The sequence below is a fragment of the Sipha flava genome, unplaced genomic scaffold, assembly GCF_003268045.1.
Source record: "Sipha flava isolate LNK unplaced genomic scaffold, YSA_version1 46_pilon_pilon, whole genome shotgun sequence".
Taxonomy (NCBI): domain Eukaryota; kingdom Metazoa; phylum Arthropoda; class Insecta; order Hemiptera; family Aphididae; genus Sipha; species Sipha flava.
Window position 1 is genome coordinate 2,563,417 of NW_020273250.1, and position 20,759 is coordinate 2,584,175.

Sequence of the window (20,759 nt, forward strand, 5' to 3'; positions counted from 1 at the left end):
CAAATTTCAGCCAGATCCGTCCAATGGTTTGAGCTGTGCGTTGATAGCAGTCAATCAGCTTACTGTTTTATATATACAGATTATATATGTATATAAACTTTACGTTATACTACGCGTTTGGTCGACAAATGTACTGGTTATTTTTCGACCACATCAACGTGCGATAAGATAAGCTTTTGAATGTAACAATTAACTTTAAAATTATATATACAACATTTGTTTATATAAAATACATTATTATTAATACATTACATAGTGAGATTTTTACCCTCTATAAGTGTGTGGTATTTGGCTGTATGATGTACTTACCTGGCAATCCATAAAGTGTGCGGTTTTTGTCTACCAACCTTTTGGGGGTTAAAATAAAATATGTGCGGTTTTTGGATGTAACCTTATTTTTATATTTTCGGAGTGGATTACTTTTAATTATTATATAATATATAGTAGTAGCGCGTAATTAAAATGCCGTGTCTTCTTGGAAGAAAATCGAACTCATTAAAAAGTAGATCTATTTTATTTATAAGAAAGGTTGAACACTTCGTTTAGTTTATCAATGGTGTTTACGAAAAAACTAGAAAGAGTCTATATTTAAATCTAGAGGTATAATTGTATATTTAATTCGTTGTTCTAAGTTTACTCCCTAGTTCGCTCTTTCGTTAATTAAAGCGCTTGGTTTGCTATTAATAAGTTTTATTATAACCGCTGAATATACTTAATTTTTTTTTTTATTAGATTGTTTATGATTATCTTCTGCAATGGCAGGTTTTATTTAGGCCTTCATAGAAAATTATATATTTAACATTAAGTTACTGATTATGTGGCTGCTTAGTCACATAAGCAGTAACATTATCATAATAATCCATTTTCTTTAACAGTATTTCGAAATATAGCTTAATAGAATTGTTCACGTCACTAAATGCAGTTGATATATTTTTACAGTAGGAATAACATGTTATAATTAAATAGGTGTAGTGATATTGTTGTATTCAAACAACTAAAATTTATACCTGTGATCAGAGTCAAGGCGCACAGACAAGAGAAAGACGAAATATCGATGTCCAACGAGTGCAATGACTGACTGAAATCCAATATAGCTTGTAGCCAATCGCCAAAACTCCTGTGGCATTGTTGTTTGTCCAAAACAACTCCGTTACAAAATATTAGTTTCGTGTCGGTGTATTTAGTTCTGCGGAAATGAAAATAATATGATGATATTAAAATTTATAATAATCGGTAAAATATTGATATTCGGGCTAAAGGCGAACATCGAATACATAATACGTAATGAAGTACTCTGGGTGTCCCATAAAGTTTATAACTTTTGAATCAGCCGCCATTTTTTAAATATTTTATATTTGTATTAAAGCGTTTATTGAAAATATTGCAATGTATTGAATCTATATATTTAAATGTATTACTTTTGTGTTATATACTATAGTCTTTGGGTAAGTAGGATGTTCTATAAAGATACCTGCATTGCAAAAATCTCATACGGAATTTAAGTCAAAGTTCGTTAAAAATATTGGAGAGGAGGGATTATTTCTAAAAATAAAATTAAAAAAAAAACAAATATTTAATTGCTACCCATATTTTATACCATACATTAATAATAATAACTCCATGATTTTCATTAATAGGTACACGTCATAAATTAATAGGTTTACCGTTATAATTTTCAGTATTTGAGTGCAAAGGTAGAAACACATTATTGTCACGTCACGTAACGTCAAGTTTTGTCACGTGATAAAAATATGCGGAGTATCGTTTATAAATATACTTTAATGTGACAGAGCCACACTGTTATCACGTCATGTTAGTCACATTACGTCACCAAAGTTTTGCGTGAAAGTACGTTTTTGTTTTCTGAACATCGCATTTTTAGCTGTACGTCACGTCACGTTTTAATCCGAAATTCTAGTTTTTTTTAAAAAAAAAAAAAAAAGTGTAAGAAAAGTTAATAGAACTGGTCCGAGAACATACTGCTGTATATAACCACGGAACTCGTGATTACTGTGACCAAAATATACGACAAATAGTGTGAGAGGAAATTGGAAAAGAGCTGAATATTTCAGGTAGTAGCAAATTTGTTAAATTGTTGTACTAATATTAATATTATAATATTTTTCACGGTTTTTGTTAATTTTGTGGACTCATGGTCTATTAGATTCGTTAACATATTTTTAAAGAACAATTAGAGCAGCAACAGTTTCAATTTCTTCTTGTACATTCCATTTTTTAAATATTAATTCTTTTAACGATGTAATTGAAACAAACTTCTCGAAAGACTGGTGATGTGACATTGTTATAGATGTGATCGTAGTGTGTTTCTGAGCGTGATGTCACGATTTTATTTTGTCAATGTGACAACACGTGACTTCACGTGACGTGAGAATAATGTGTTTTTACCTTATTGTTTTACATCGATATCTTATGTATGGATAATTTTATCAACACAAAAGAAAAATTTGTATATAATGAATTGTTAAAACTTATTACATTTGATTTGATTTTGGTATTGATTTTTATTACAAAGCCATTGAATGGCTGCTTTTTACATGTGTCTTAGTCAAAAATTTAAGTTTTATTTATTTAAATTATGTTAATACACCCTTCCATCATGGCCACAATGTTACTCGAAAGTGCTGAATACGCCACTGATCATCGTTACATACTCGTGCTTAAAACATCTCAGTACCTGTATGCGAGACGGAGAACGAATAATTCCAGAGACGCCGATTGAAATAATAGATCTTGGTCCGCTTTGCACAGAGTCTTAAATCCTGGTATCTTTTCAGCAAAGTGTCTGATTACCTCTACAGACGTCGTGAGCAGTCCGAAAAACTGTTGGATTTTCTCCGCTTCGGTCGTCAGCGGTTCAAACGGTTTTGTCTCGTAATACTGAAATGCCATGAAAAACTGTATAAATAAAAAAACATGAACGAAACGATAATACCGTAAGCGCAGTGGCGTAGCAAGGGTTTGACGAACTATGCCTATGCCAGGGGCGCAAAATTGTGCAAAAGAAGTATTTTTATCCTACAACCAAATTGAAATTTTTTTATTATACTTTTTAAAATACGTTGATGATGTCTATTTATACTTACTACATATGCATTTAATAATGAAATTATGAAAGTAGTGCATGCACTACTTGCAAGGGCATTCGAATAAAAAAATGTTATATAAATAAACTATCAATAAATTCGCTAGTCATAAAGCGAGAAAAGTAAATTTTCAAAGTTTAAAATTAACGCTGTAATAATAATTCATAAATATAAATTGTATACTGAAAAATATTAGTAAAATTAAAGGTTAAAAAATATATAATGACATCAAATTTTAATTAGTCAAAAAGCATTTTTTTCTAAGTTTGCCAGGAGCGCTAGCTAATCTTCGTACACCACTGCGTAAGCGTTAAAGTATTTGAAAGAACAGTCTTCGTTTTGTAATGAGATGCACTGTTATATTATTGTATCACATTCGTGTCATCGATATTGATGGATTTATGAAAGGGACAGGACGAAAAATTTATAATATGAAATATTTAAGTTTTTATAAAATTCATTTAAATTGTGGTTCACCCATCCCTGGCCATGTAAAAATAAAATAAAAACTACTATCGAATAATACCGTTGCTGACGATAAGACACTAATTTTTTGCGAACAACAATAATAATTTTCACTGAACAAATGAAATGCGGTGGTTTGATTACTAAATATCTCTGCAAATGTTGTTGAAATATTTTTTAGGGTGATCAGTAACATGTGACGATAGCAAGCGTATACTCGTCCCGTCTCTTAAAAAATCTCTACGTTATAGTGACTGACGTTTATAGTATTATCATCGTTATCGACTCGGTGCATATTTCAAGCTTGTAGAAAAGTTTTCCCCACCGAACTGAGAATAAAAATTTCATTTTTCACTCGCCTTTGTCGAACGCAGTTTGTCATAATTTTTCATAATCATAATGCGTTTTGTTTGTTTATAAAATTATTATTATACATGCAGTTGGCATTTGAGTATTGATTTAGTTTTCCCATTGACCATATAGCTTATTTAATTTGTCTCAATTGTTGTAAGGTTCTCGCATAGATATTTGTACGGCAGCGTTCAACGCGTGCGTCGTACGAATCACAAAACACAAACGTTCCCAGTCTAACTAAAATTATTTTTTTCTCGTCTCTCGCGAGTAGTTGCAGTTAGATACATGTATATAGGTCGTGTAATGAAGGCGATTTAAATTGTATTTTTAATTGAAAATAATGCACACTGTCAATGGTAGCGAGTAAGTTACTCGAGCACATTTTGTCGGAATGATATCTGTCTGGAGAAATGTTTAAAAATTATTTTGACAAGGATCGTTTCCGAAATAATGTAAGAATAAGGGGCAGTCTCGCTTCATTCGCGTCTGCGTGTTGGCATTGTTATGCTTGTTATGCTACACAGGTAAAAAGCGCAATCTGAAGTACAGCGACTGAAAAGTAACTTCGTTGAACTCTCGTCAAAGTACGTGTTTTTTTTACACGTACGTTTTATAATTTAATCCGCATACGCGTCTGTACGACGTATGATTATTAAGTTTGATAATACTCAAATTTTATGAAACTCTGGCGTATTAACGAGTCAGTTTTAAAATGTTTACTAAAAGGTTTGCATTAACGTAAAAAAATCAAGTGTTCCACTATGCGAGTTTGGCAACCAAATTTGATTATCTTCACAATATAAACGTACATTAAGACATTATCTTATACTAGGTAACACACCATGTTACATCATCGTACTTGTGAATAATCCAGGGACGAGAAATCCGGATTGGTGTCCACATGAGCCCGGACGAGTGCGGTGATAAGCGACACGGGAGGGCTGGGCGGCGACCCGTGTGGAGATTTGGGCTTGGACGGCAACCGTCCACGGCGTCCTTTCAGCGAGTCCGTGCGCACTACTTCTTTCACCATGCCCACCTGCAAGCACTTTTGGAACCGGCAAAACTGACATCGGTTCCGTCGTCGTTTGTCCACCGGGCAGCTTTTGTCAGCCAAACACACGTACTTGGAACCCTTTTGCACGGTTCTCTTGAAAAATCCTACAAAAAAAAAAAAAAAAAACGTAACATAAAACGGTAACCCATTCCAACCGCCAAACAGTTCCGAATCCTGATCGTATCAGTCGACCGTGTCGCGTCCCTTCTATGCGTTCCATGTTTAATATAATACGCGAACGAGTAGTATGTGGTGGGTAATGGTAATTTATTGTTTTGAAGAGTCTATTAGAGTTCTCTAATCGATTTTTCAAATACTCACTTATGTAGTAAAATGTATTATTCGAATAAACCTGGAACAGTTTTACGAGACTATTTTCTATCGAATGAAATTCAAATAATTCAAGAAACGCGAGTGAGTGCATAACTATAATGTTATTTTTTCTAACGTAAATGTTCAATTTGGATGGTTTTTGACGACGAAATCGTATCCATTATTTAATTAAGCCAAATAAAACGTATACTAAAGACACCACTATCACGCTATGAGGGTATTGTAATTAATATTTCTTTTGTTATAATTTCTTCAGCGTCGAAAATTTTAAATCGGTCGATATTTAAATCAAATTGTACCGATTCAGTTTTCAGTTAATTTCTTCACACACACACGCACGCGCGCACACACACACACACACACACACACTTATAGGTATATACACATATAATAACATTATTATACCCGCGGATCTAAATTAATACGAAAAATAATTTAAATATCTTAATGTTTTGATTTAAATTTTATTCAATAAATTATGTATAATGACAGCTGTTGCAGCCGAGGGTAGGTGTACGAAAAAAAATTTCTCATAATTTATACGATAGAAATCGCTGACTAACACGACTAACGAGCCTACAACCGATGTATACTTTTACGCACCATGATCCAGTTTAGATTCTAGTGGCGTATTTATGGTGGGGGGGATGCTGGGGTTTCCACCCCCAAAAAAATAATTGAAAACGTATTATAATAATTTTAGTTTGTTTATTCAATAAAGTATTAAAGTATAGTTAAAATATATATATATAAATATATTAATATCGCTAATAATTAAATTGTAATCGGATAATAATAATAACAATCGACCGCACGGCACTCACACACACATGGTATATAAATAATCTAATGTGGGTAAATTATCAGTCGATAAGAATATCAATATCTTAGTCCGTGACTGTCAATTGTTAGTAAAGATGGAAAGTTAAGTTCACTTCTGTGAATAGTTCGTTAGTTTACAGTTCAAGTGAATAGTTCAAATGAACTATTCTTATGTTTACGTAGTTCACTAATTTTATTGATCATATTGATATTGTTTGGCAATAGACTATTCGTTTTATCACTATTAGTACAGCAGTACACAGTTCAGTAGTGGTTCACAATACTTATGGGCTATTAAGTATTTGTTATCTAATTGTAAACAGCTGTTTAAATTTACCGGATTTTAAACAACGAACTACAATGAATTTTTAAAGAAGTTCGCGAACTTTTTCATTTCTACAATGCTACCAATTTTTTTCGAACTGTGAACTGTTAAGTTACAGGTACTAAAACAGTTCAGAATAGTTCTAATAAACTATTCGTTAACGAACTTAACATCTCTAGTTGTCAGTATGCACCATGCATTTATGCACAACATCAAGTAATATAAAATATGATTAATACAATCATACGTTTAATTTAGTTATTAATTATTATTATTATTTAGTATTTAAACTATAAGTTGATAACGAACATTTTATACTAATTTATAAAATTATTTCACTATTAGGTATGACAGCCGCCCCAAAATAAATTTCTAAATACGCTACTGGTAGATACACACGGTAAAATATATCTACGGTAGGAAGTCTGTGGTACTCGGATATGTAGGCAAAAACCGGTCGGTATCAAAAACTATATGGTAAATAATAATTAATTATATTTAATTTTTAATATTTGTAGCACCGCTTCGGTTTCGGTTGGTCGTGAATAAAGGAGAGCTTTGAAGTCGTCTATTATTTGAATCTATCTTACGCGGTAATTTTGTATAATGACAGATTGACAAGAAGTCTATATTTTTTCTATGGTTGTAAATCGGTTTGCTCAATAGTAGATAGTTAATAGAGGGTAACCATATGCAAGGTTGGGCATTAACGAGTTAAAAGTTAAAATTAAGTTAAAACGTTAAGTTAATTTTAATTAAGTTAATTAACTCGTTCCTTTTTTACAAATAAAATTTTAACTTAATAAGTTACTTTTTTTTTAAGATTAACGTGTTAACTTTAAGTTAATTTTATTTAAAATTATCTAAATTAAATTAACTTTAATGCAAAGAATAATGCAAATTATGAAATGAGGTTTTTAGTATATTTATAATTTACTATTTTAATATGAATTTCCTGTAGATGAAAATAATATGAAAATTAACTTTAATAGTTATTATATGGGCTATATTTTATCATTATATTTTTATAACATTATAATTGTATAAACACTATAAACCCATGGAAATCCTAAGAATATTATGTGTAAAATAGTAAATACCATGAGTGCCGATGTGTCGATGGGGGATTAATCACAAAACAACTGTGGTATAATTTCGAATTTAATTTCATTATTCAACTAGCATGTGTTCTGTTTACATCTCGTTAGACTTTATAATATATTGTTATTAGTTTATTATATTTCTCTGAAAGTTTATTATTTCTTTATATACTATTTTATTTTTTTAAACTACAATGTTACTTAACTAAGTTATTAATAGGTAGTAAATTTTATGTATCATTTTAAATTGCCCCAGTAATTTTCTTGAGCGTTAAAAAACTAATATTATGTGTTTAGTTTTTTTATTTTTTCAAATTATAAAATTTTAACTTTGAACTGATTCAAGTTACTTTTTCTTTCAAAGTTAACTTTTAACTTAATGAGTTAACGAAAAAAATATGAGTAACTTTTAATTTAATTTAATTTTATTATTTAAAAATAGCTTAACTTTACGAGTTAAAAAAAATCGTTAACTTGTCCAGCCTTGACCATATATAAAAAAAAACAGGACATTTTTTGCAATGGGTAAAAAAAAAAAATTATTGATTGTCATCAAAATAAGAAACTTATATATGTAAACATTATAATTATAATATATATTATAACAAAACATATGATTTCAAAAATAATCTCGATAAATAATTAACGTTATAGTGTTATGAATGTTATTAATATTTATTATTTCAAATTACAATAATGATGTATTATTATTATCATCGACGATCGACATTGTCGTAATTTCAAGGAAAATAAATACCCACACTAAAAATAAGTATTTCAACATGACTGGATTTCATAGATAAAAATATCTAAAGCAGTTTATTATTGATGAGTATCAATTAATCGCTGAAATCACTTTTTGATGAAAAAATAGTAAAAACCAGGATTAAATGCGTCCTGTTTAATTCCGATTGAAAAAATAGGACATCAATCTAAAAAACCGGACATATGGTCATCCAAGTTAATATAAAACGATTTAAGGAAATTATAATAAAATTAATTTTATCTATGTAGATAAATATAATGAAAAATAAGCAATTGTTTAATATTTTTTCTTATCAAATAGTTTAAATTATTTACCCATGGACCGATAAACTAAGTTAATAACTACGAACGTATCCAGCAATCATATAGGTAATGAAATAAAAATGTTATAATTTATAAGTTATAAATTATAAAATTTTTATAGAGCTCAAATTTATATGTAAATACATTTTTTTACTGTGACTTGATAAATTAATTTAGGTAAGTGATAAATTCGTTTTAAGGGATTTCCAATCAAATGAACTATATTTTATTTTACATATTGTTACATATTTTGCCATAAGTATATGTTTTTATATATTTTTCAATAATTCCATTATTCCTAAATATTTTGACAATTTGTTCATTTACAATTTATTATTTATTAATACAGGCTTTACCATATTTCTAAAAATACAAAATAATAACAAAAATAATACCAATTATTAATATAACTTAATATAATCTACTGTCGATATATGTTCGATTACGATTTATTAAAATGTGTTTGCGTTTGAAGTACTGACAGTGAGTCAGTATACATACAATAACGAAAATTTTGTGAGTTTAATCTGTGTTTGTTGTTCGTTATTTTATATTTACGTGTAAATTACCAATAATGCCGAAGGTACGATCGTCTAAAACTTGCAAAGCAACAAAATATGTTTCTGAATTTCCAAATGAACATTTACAAAGTGATGGTCAAATTTTTTATTGTGCTGCTTGTGAAAAATCGATAGCAATTGAACAACGATTCCAGGTAACACAACATTTAAAAACTAATAAGCATAAAGAGAAAATAAAAATAGAAAGCTGAAATTCAAACAAAATTTTTTGTCATTTACGTTTTCCTCAGTTTCTAATACATTCAACATCGATTTATGTCAAGATTTTATTAAAACTGATATTCCTCTAGCAAAACTTTAAAATTTTAATTTAAAATCATTCTTGAAAAAATATATTGCAAAATCGATTCCCGATGAAAGCACTCTAAGAAAAAATTATATTCAATTAATTTACAAAGAAACTTTTGTGTCTATAAGAAATTAAATTGGTGATGGACCCATATGGGTATTAATCGATGAAACAACCGATGTAGATGGTAGATTCATTGCAAATATTATTGTAGGAAAATTAAATGACAGTAAATTTAAGCCTTTTTTGTTAAAATGTGAACAATTAGATAAATGCAACCACCAAACTGTTGCAACATTTTTTAATAATTCTATGAGTATATTATGGCCCGATATAGTTATGGACGATAATGTATTATTATTTGTATCTGATGCCGCGCCATACATGGTAAAAGCCGCTAAAGCATTAAATGCTTTTTTCCCAAAAATGATCTACTTAACGTGTTTAGCATACGCATTTCACCGAATAGCAGAAACTTTAAGATCAAAATTTATAAAAGTTGACGAGTTAATATCTTCAGCCAAAAAGATATTTCTAAAAGCTCCTAGTTGTGTTGAAATATTTAAAAATATGTATCCAGATCTAAGTTTTCTTCCACAACCAATTGTAACTAGATGGGGCACTTGGTTGAATGCCGCTATTTATTATTGTCAAAAGTTCTAAGAAATCAAAAATGTTGTTGCCGATCTCGATGCGAATATTTCAATGTATATTGAAAAAGCTGAAATTCTTTCAGAAAATAATGATTTAAAAAATGAATTAATAAATATTTCTGTTAATTATTATTTTTTGATTGATGTCATTATGAAATTGGAAACTCAAGACTTAACTTTAGTAGAGGAAGCAGTAAAAAGACTTGAAAAAGTTCAAGGACCAATTGACGATATTGTAAACGCTTAAGTTAAAAATGTATTACAAAAAAAATTCCAGTCTAGCAGAAATGAAAGCTATTAAAAGTATTCTGACTGGTGTTTTGACTGAAGCTTCATGTAGAACTTTCTCCTTCAGACATAGTCAACATGCAATATTATCCTATAGCATCAGTCGATATACATTTTACGACAGAATCGGCGATCTTTCGAATTCGAAAATTTAAAAATCCATGTTATTATTAATTGTAATCAAGATAATTAGATAGATAAATATTTTTTTTATTACATTTCATTCTATTATTAATTATTATTATTATTATTATTTTTTGATAATACATATTAAACATTTTTTAGCACATATTTTTGTTGTATAAATACATATAAATCCGAGCCCTTATAATTTATAAAACACATAACATAGTCTTTTTCGTAAAAATGTTTCGGTATTTTTCATTTTTCCACGACCGCACGATAATTTCATTTTATAGTCTGTTGACAACAATTATAACTTGATTCAATATTTCCTTTATATTCGGAACAATTTTCGTTTTATGTGACTGGGATTATTTTTTTATTATTATTATTATTTTTTTTTTGACGCAATTTATCCATACTACTGATTAGTTTAACGGTAAAAACCGACTGCGCGAGGCTTATATTTTAACTACGGACTGTACAAAGCGATAGTTTGTCCAGCGAAGAGTTGAGTAGCCAATTCCAACGTGCGTGCAGTTTAACTCAGGCGCGGCTCCAAGAAGGGGGCCACTGAGCCATGGCCCCCTCCCAGGCTTTTCAAACATTTACATTTTTTATTACATTTTTATCCTTGTGAACCGTAAAATCCCTATTATTTAATTAGATAACTTTCTAACAATTTTATTTAATCTAATAAACCATATTATGACATTAATATGAGGTGTGTATCATAATATTATAGGAACGTAGTCGGACTCTGTGTCTTAGTACTAATTTGGGGAAACAACTATTATCAGTTAATATTTGAAATTACCACCCCCCCTCCCCCTCCCACCGGTGAGTCTTTGAAGCCACGCTTGGTCCAACTGTAGAGTAGACGAGTTCGGGAAAGGCTTACCTTTGCATCCTTCACACGTGCGCACGCCGTAGTGTTGGCACGCGGCCGTGTCGCCACACACCGCGCACAACTGGGACGGCGAGGACGGCGCCATGCCAGCGGTGATGTTCCTCTGCGACGACGGCATGTCCGGCACCGATGGTGAACAGTCATTGGGCGCCGACACGGATAGTATGTTGATACAGTGTCGAATTTTCGGTGACAGGCTGATTTGCGAGAGAAAGAGCGGAACAAAAATAAAGAAAAAAATAAAATAACTGTCAATAAATTAACATTATAACGAAAATATTTAAACCGCGATCAGGTTATATTATACGCCGGTTTATGAAACGACTTTTGCAAACGCGATCACGTTGACCGCATGACGATATGAACCGGCGGGGTACGAATGCGTGCGTTTTACCTTTTCGGGTGTACGATTGTACGCGGTGTCGGAACAATAATGGACACTGACCCTTCAAAAGTGTACGACCGCGAGTGAAATTGGAAGCAACGTTGACTGAATATCTATTATGATTATTATACACATCTACGATAGTTATTTTTAATGTATTGCATTTCTAATAATTTCTTTACCATAATTCAATTAAAATAGCTATTAATATTGAATATTTTATGAATTTTTAATCAAAAATTTCCAAAAAAAAAACTTCGACGAAGTGTGGCGAATTAAATTTTTACGTGAAATATGTTATTTGTTCGCGCAGTAAGGTTTTAGGTTCACGCATAATCCCATCTGAAACAGTATCAAGGTTTGTTCAAAAACTAGGTTAGGCTAACACTATAAGTCTCTTTGGGGCGAAGCCATGCAGTGACACTCAAGTTTGAGAGTGAAGCCGGCAGCCATAGTGAGAGAAATCTTGAAGTTTCGTTTTTCCGGTAAAAAAATGCAAAAAACAGTCGATGTATTTGGCAACGTTGAATGGAAGTTAAGATTTTGTAGCACGTGCAAAAAGGTACCGCCGATAAGAATCACGCACAATCGTATGATACCCATATGAACTCGGCTATTAAGATAAAACGAATCGTTGAAGAAAAGGTTTACGAACGAAACACGTGAGTGTTGGCCTTGCAGGAGCAGGAGGACAAGGATTCCTGCTTGGGCACTAGCAGTGTTATATTTTTCGGGGCCACCATTCACTAATGAAAAAATTAAAAATATAAATTCATATCACATATTTATCATAATAGACGACTGCTAAAAAAATATGATTAATCTCTTCATAGAATAATGTAGAACCGTTTAGTTAGTAAATGAAACGTTGATATTCAATTGAACAGTTGTTTTGGGATTGACTTGAGCGAATAACAATCTCAATTATTAGATATTATCAATTGTTGGTAGATGGTCAATTTAATAAAAGTATATTATACATTTTAAGAGTAAATATTATGCAATCTTTGTTTTATTTGTTTTTGGAAGGGTCTGTAGGCCACAGATAAAAATTCCTGCTTGGACCCTGTGGTACCCATGCTAAACCTGAAACACGCCTATCGGTTGAACTCGCACTGTAAAATTATAATAATAATAAACATTTGTATTTATACAATTTTACAATGCGTGGCGAAGTGCAATCGTCTGTACATTCGTGTATTATATTATAATCGAATTGGGATCTTATCGTGTTCGCGGCCGGACACTTTTTTTTTGACATTCAGAAGTGGACTCTCGATCTATGATTATCGATTCGGAAGTTTTTATTTGCGAGTGTAAATACATTTCCCGAACATCAGACTGCTCAAAGATTTGCCACCGCGGCCGTTCCTTCGAAAGGAAGTACGATTACATTTGTATATCTGCAGAGAAGAACCGTGTGTTAACTAGTGATAGGAATTAAATCCGGATTTCTAATTGATTTCAATATCTCAATTTTAAGTTTTACGTACGAGGAGCTCTCTGCATGCCTAGACATGGGTGTCAGCACATTTTCGATTTTAACCGATGATTCGTCCATGCGACGCGTTTCTTGCAGGTGTATGCCATGCTTACACACACCAGATCATATGCAATATCGTGTCACTATGTGTCAAGATCGGGATTTTTTTTTTAAACGCTCGTGGCATCAAAACCCTACCTATCGTATAGTCCAGATATAGCCTTATGTGATTTCTGGCTATTCCCTGATATCATGTTTTTGCTCAGGGGTTGATTAATTCAAAATTAATCAAAAGGCCATCAGAGTGGTGGAGACGCGGTGCAATAAGATCGAGAAAGACGGTCTGGCGTTCGTATTCAAAAAGCGGCAAGAACCACGGAAAAAGTGTATTACAACCGAGGAGGGGTTACTTTGAAAAATAGCATGTAAATATGTAAAAAATCCATAACCATCGAGTTGTTATCTCACCTGGTGGAAGAATCTACAGCAGCGGCATTCCTGTGGCCCGACGAGGACGAGGACGACGACGACGTCCTGCTTGATCTGACAGCGCCCAACGCAGTCGTGGCCGTGGCGTTGTTGGTGACGTGGTGCAGCTGTTCCGCGGTCACGGCCGTGTCGATCAGCAACGAAGTGGGTGGTGGCGGCGGCGGTGGTGGCAAGGACTGCTGCTGTTGGTGATGCTGGTGGCCGACGACCATCACGTTCTGCTGCTGTTGGTGCTGTTGCTGCTGCTGCTGCTGTGGTTGGTGAAGGTGATGGTTTTGCTGCTGCTGTTGCGGTTTGGGCGTCATGATGACTACGTGATCCAGCATCGGTTCGAACACGGAAGTGGCCCCACTGTGATCGGCGGTCGGCGAGTCGGGCGGTTGCTGCTGCTGTTGCGAAGGGGTCGGCAACACGCCCGGAAAGTGTTGGAAGTGATAATCGAAGTGTATGAGCGGAGGCGGCGGTCCAGTGTGGTGGTGCTGGTGTGGGTGTTGCTGTAGCTGGTGCGGGTGTTGATGTGCTTGTTGTTGTTGTTGTTGATGATGGTGATGATGGTGATGATGGTGGTTGTGGTGCAGGTGGAGTTGATGCTGTTGCTGCTGCGGCTGCTGCTGGTGTTGATGATGGTAAGCGGCCACGGGAGTGGCCATCGAAGCAGCCACCGCGGTGGTCGGTGACGCGTAATCCTCTTCCATTTTGAACCCTACGCCTGTCGCGGCATACGTCTCCTGGAAACTGGGCAACAGGCCTGCCGTGCCATTTTGTTGCTGCTGTTGCTGTTGGTGGTGATGCTGGTGGTGGTGTTGGTGGTCCGAGTGCGGTTGTTCGGCCGCGTCCGTCAGCACGCCGTGCACGTCCGACAGCGAGTCGATCTCCTCGTTCAGCGGCAACTCGGAATACGAACCGGACAGTAGTTCGGCGAAGCTGCTCGGCGTAAATGTGGTCTGAAAATGTTAAAATTTGGATTTGTCGGTTTACAACGGAATGATTTGTTACATTTTATTTATTGTTTAACCGTATCTTATATGGCAAAACCGGTGACGGGAACGCGAAGCAGTTCGATTTTCTCGAGGGGCCCGTCCTGCCTTTTGCGTATAACGGGATTTATAAATAAAAAGATTACTTTCCGCATCGAAACGTTCGGAAGAAAAATTGCAACACGTTTTTCAAAACCTTGTACAACAACCCGGTCGTGTAAAACCCACTAACTGTCCTCGCCGACATACCGTCCATCCGAAATAAAAGTTGTTCGAGTGGTAAGTACATCGTAACACGCAAGTGGCATCGCTAAAACCCGTCAAAGACGAAAATCGCCGGATCGTTGGGAAACTTATTTCCGTTCGCGTGGACGGAAACGTTATTCTATTCCGTTAAACATTGTACTGTGGATATTAAACGACCGGTCGAAAATTTCAGCGGTCGACCGAAATACTTCTTTGCCATCACGTATCGCCTAGCTTTGTTCGTAGGGTGTACTGCTTTGTAATGCGTTTCGATACGTGGTGAGATTGCATTAGGTTTTGCGTTAATATATTTTCGTGTACTTACACACGTACACGTGAACGGGAACCGTGTACGTAGTGATTTAGTTATTCTGTTACAAAAAACAATATTGTGGTACACGTATTATCTTATCGTGTTCACACGACGAAAAGTACGCATCCGAGCAATCAGCCGGCACAGCAAGGGCGTTTAAAGAAAGTTTTTATGTCAATATCTATTTCAATATCTCATCGGACGAAAGACTAATGTTTTCGTGATCACATCGTAATTGACAAATAATACATTTTATACATTTGTTATAACATTCAAGATATGTATATTTTTCGTTCTAACCACTTCAAAACGAGATTTTTTTTTCAGTCTTCCTTGCCCCCTTCTTCCACCATTTGTACACCATCAGTTTACTTGAGTTACCGTACCGATTATTTATTATTATTATTCGTCCACCGAAATATTGTTATGATGTCAAATACCTTATCATCTGTACCGTGGCTGCATAGTACCACATGCCAGTGTACTTCGATTTAGTTTAAATGAAAATGTTTTTGTTTATTTTATTTGTTTCATTAATTTTCCAACAACATTAATCTATACGGTCGGATTACAAATGACTATGGACAAGACGTTAACGGGAGTGAACAAGAAGAACACAATAACCATCGTGTTATTTTTTTTCTATTCCTTTGACGGTTGCACATATTATTATCGTGACGTATATTAATACGCACATTTTTAATATATTCTAATTCTGGTGAACGTATATAATTCAAAACCGTACAGTGTATTATCATAATAAAAGGGGTGATCGAGGATAAGACAACAGCGAGATCCAAGATGGCAAAGTATACGAATTGTATAAATCAACCTTATACGGGTACAGTTGATACTCGGGATACTAATGTTAACTTAACGAACGCGTACTGGAAGGCTCACAAATTGCTTGTTAATATCCATCAATATGATATATAAAGAGTAATTTATTAATGATTTATATATATGTATGTATGATTTATGTAACACTACGAAGTCGTCCTTTCAGACATCACGACATTTTAAATTTTACCGGACGATTCGTAAGTAAATATCAACTAGAAAACTTTGATGATAATTTAAAAGTATATGAATAATTGCAAAATATTACAAAATCATATAAGTACCGTATTATTTAATCGAATTAATATATTATGCATATTTTTCATATAAAACTGCGAACAATTATGCATTGAAATTAAATTTTCAATTATTAAAACCGTATAGTAAACCGTTAGTAAAAATATTGTTTCGAAGAAAAACTTTATTTTTAGCCCAAATATGCAAGTATTTTAAGCCCCGGTTCCTGGTAATAGGCATTAAGAATTTTTCCGCGACTAAATGGAACGCATGATAACTGGAGTCTAAATGATAAAAATCATTCGGTTTTTACCATTCTCAACAAATATGTATTTAGACAAGCAATTATATTTTTATTATGTTGTCTATTAATTACACGGCAGATTTGTTTTTCATTTTATCGAACTTTTGTGAGGTATATACGTAAATGGGTTTTAGATTATCATTAAAATAAAAATATTAAATTTTACTGGGTTACTCGTAGATTATACATAGATATTGTGGCCAGTCCATTAAATTATACGATTAATTAAACGATAATATTAATAATCGAATACTACGTTTAATATAATTTATCTTTAGACACAAACAATGCTTAATTATTATGCGCTAATTTAACTATAATTATTATAATCAGAATTGATTGTATTTTTATCACAAGTCCGCGATTGTGTTATTTTAACTGAAAGCGAATCATTATTGTTAAAGTACATTTTTTAAAGTTTGTGTGTGTTTGGGATAGAGAGTGTTAGAATCTTTGCAGGAAACTGTAAGTATTAACTTGGTAAAGAAATCATGTATTTTTTGTCTCCTTATTAGACTATGGTATCATAAATAAATTGTTTGATAATAGTAGATGGAAATAAATATAAAGTTCACTCATTCCTTTTAAAAACTAAAAAATGACAATGATATTGTAATTATTTAATGGTTTGTTTAAAATAACATTATTGCTATCAAAAAAATTTAATTTTTGCCTTAAATTGCATATATTTTGTTAATAATATCAATTCGAATACTACTATTATATATTATATTAAATTATATATTATATATTTACAGTGGAACCTCGATAACTCGAATCGATTGGGGACAAAAAAAAAATTCGAGTTACCGAAAATATTTTTTTGTATAAAACACAAAGAGTTCATTTTATATAATTTTATTTATTTATATATTTACTAATAAATGTATAATGTATGTAGGTATGTATATTGTATTAAAATTTTTAAAAAAGTATAAAGTAATAAATATGTGTATGTATAAATTGTATGATATAAAGAAAATATAATGATTAAAGTAAAACTATTTTTTAAAGAAATCTGATATTTTTAATTGTTTTTTATTTTTTGACCGATCTGTAAAGTTTTCAATAACGTTTAGCGCGGTAAAAAGCTCATTTCCAATTTTTGGTTCCAATAATAAATGTATAATAAATGTAGTAGATAAACGTAATTTATCGGAGATATAGACATTAAATCTTATTATATGATTGAATTTATAATTGTACCTTTTAAGCATTAGGTAAAGATTAGATTGATAATATTAATCAGTTTTTGATTACGATTACCGTTATTAATAATAATACACTTGGTTATTTGACCTTCGAGTTATCAAGGTATGTACGTTTTATGTATATATATATATATATATATATATATATTATTATATAAATTTGAGTTATTTAAAGCCAAAATTCGACTAAAAATATTTCGACTTAAAGAGAAATTTGAGTTAGCGAAATTCGAATTATTGAGAAAAATTATCACACATATCATATATTGTAAGGCCGGAGCCAAGGCATTCCTTCGCATTATCAAAAATTCGACTTATTGAGGTTCCACTGTATATATATATATATATATGTGCTACAATTTATTATAGATGATTTTAATTTTCCGTGTGATGAGTTAGTCATGAGATGATTTTTAAAATAACACGATTTAAAGATTTTTTAAAAATTGAATCTATTAATATTTTCAATAACACGAGTTGTGCATATATACATAATTATTATTGTTCAATAAGTAGTATCAAAGCTACTTTACCAATAATCAACAAATTATTTATTTAATTTTTAAGTCCTGTGTTTGATATTACCGACAGAATGAAACAAATATAGGTACATATATAACACTTAAATATCATTCCATAAAAATATTTATGGTCGTAAATGTAAGTTAATTTATTTTAGTATAATAATAAATTTTGAATAAATAATGTTATTGTTATCATAGATTTAATAGTAATAGAAATTATAATAATAAAAATATCACTATAATAAATAGGTATCTAAAGTTTTGATAATTTTGATCTACACTTATTTATTGATGATATATTTTAAGTAATTTTAGATAGCAAAAGAAATTCATCGGTGATTTTTTTTATAATAAATAATTCTTCACGATGATTTGATTTAAACGTTTTATTTTACGGAAATAACTTTACCAGGGTCTTTGTAAATTTAATGGAAATATTTTATGTTATTAAATGCTTCCGAATCGTTGTATGGAACGTACACATGACCTTTATACTTAATAATTGTATAGAAATGTTGACCTTAAAGGTACTGCTTCAATTCTAAATAAAGTATAATTTAAATATAATGTAAATATATAGAGGATATAGTTCGTTAAAAAAAAAAAAAATTGTAGAATAAAACTGCTAGGTTGTAATATTACAATAATAACCTAAATTTTTTTTTTTCATATTTTCTTACCTATTATGGTTTAATAAATAGAAAAATAAATTGTATACTATCACTAATACGTTAGGCAAATTACCAATCATTATTGTGTGTGTTTGATAAAAACTCACATGATATCTAATGTGGTTAAAAACTATCGCATATTTTTTGTACAGTAGTATGTGTTATGTATGGTACCCGTATAATATAATGTTATGTTATTTACAATGATGTATTATTATTATTATTATTTTACATAGAGCAGTTGTACCTACCACCGCACCAAAACTTGACAATGTACCATGAGGTACGGTCTTAAAATATAAGTTTACTATTCTGTTGGAAGAGTACAGACGAATTGGTACCTACCGGTTGTAAATCGACCAAGATAATATATTTTATCACAGTAAAAGTAACACTTCGCGGGCAGCTAAAAATTGACGAAATTACCGAATACAATCGCAACTCGTTAAAACGCGATATCACATCTAATCCTGTAATGCTGCTGGACTGAATACTACTAAGTAGCTAAATAATACCAAGTAACCAAAGAATAAGTAGATTATAATTTAACAGTACAATTTATTCTTATTTGATTTATTTGACGGATGACCAATGAAAGTAGAAAATTCAACGTGATTAATATAAAACATCTACGCTATCTCATTGTTAAATCAAACAAAATTAATATTATCTCCGTTGAAATACTTTTTATGATTATTATACTCATGTAATTGTTATATTTATTGACTGTTGTAGGCAAATTTAAATATATTTGCACTGCCGATAAAAACTGTGGGCTATTATATGTAATATTTGTTACATTATATCACTCTAATATATTTGGTTTTATAATAATAGCCTTGAAAAAAAAGTCATATTTGGCGTATTAAAAAATTGTAATACATAATAATTGTCGTATAAATGTCAGTCTTATCTAATTTTGTGTAAATAAAATATTATATTATATTATACATTTATGTTAAGCAGAGCACCAGTTCATTAGACAATTATGATTCGATTGTTTCATTCTGAGCAGTGCATGTGCATAGTTTTTCATATTGTAGTGATAAATAATTGAAATAACTTCGAATTCTAAATACAGTGTCACATGCATATTGATTTTATAATGATGTTTTATTTTCTGTTAATACAGGTCGCGAGTAAAACTGCACCAAACATTACGAATTTCTAAATGGTAAATTGAACCAGAAAAGTTTTTAAATAAATATTTAAATTTTTCGATTACTTAGGTACATATGTTTCAATACCTAGAAAAATATTAAATTTTATCGAGTCACTCGGGACTTCAGCATAAAATAAAAAATATTATTTCTGAACAAATTAAAACAACCACTACTATTTATTAATTTACGTATCTTCAAAAAACATGAATTTTTAGTAATTATTTTTTTTTAATAAACTTGATCGAAAGTTGTGTATTTTAAGACTCATGTTTAAATGCAAAAATTTAAAATTTCTTAATCGCATAAATAATATGAGTTACAATTATTGAAATATTCAGTATGCATATATTTACAACTTCAATTGTTTTTTTGAAAGCGATTTATCATCTTTGTTTGAAAATGTATTCATATGTATACGACTATAATGCATCTATCCTACTAAAT

The 20,759-nt window shown here is 31.5% G+C and overlaps 1 protein-coding gene across 6 annotated transcripts in view; it reads right to left on the bottom strand.

Moving 5' to 3' along the window:
* The window catches only part of LOC112689777 (probable nuclear hormone receptor HR38), a 60,298-nt gene that overhangs the window by 3,589 nt on the left and 35,950 nt on the right, over positions 1–20,759 (bottom strand). For 4 of the 6 annotated variants that reach the window (XM_025563626.1, XM_025563625.1, XM_025563624.1 and 1 more), the window contains exons 3-7: positions 13,809–14,773; positions 11,464–11,669; positions 4,783–5,084; positions 2,696–2,898; positions 1,008–1,186 (exon numbers count right to left, since the gene is read on the bottom strand). In XM_025563626.1, the coding sequence (XP_025419411.1) occupies positions 1,008–1,186; positions 2,696–2,898; positions 4,783–5,084; positions 11,464–11,669; positions 13,809–14,773 (1,855 nt within the window). The other 2 variants (XM_025563628.1, XM_025563629.1) reach the window with 2 other exon arrangements.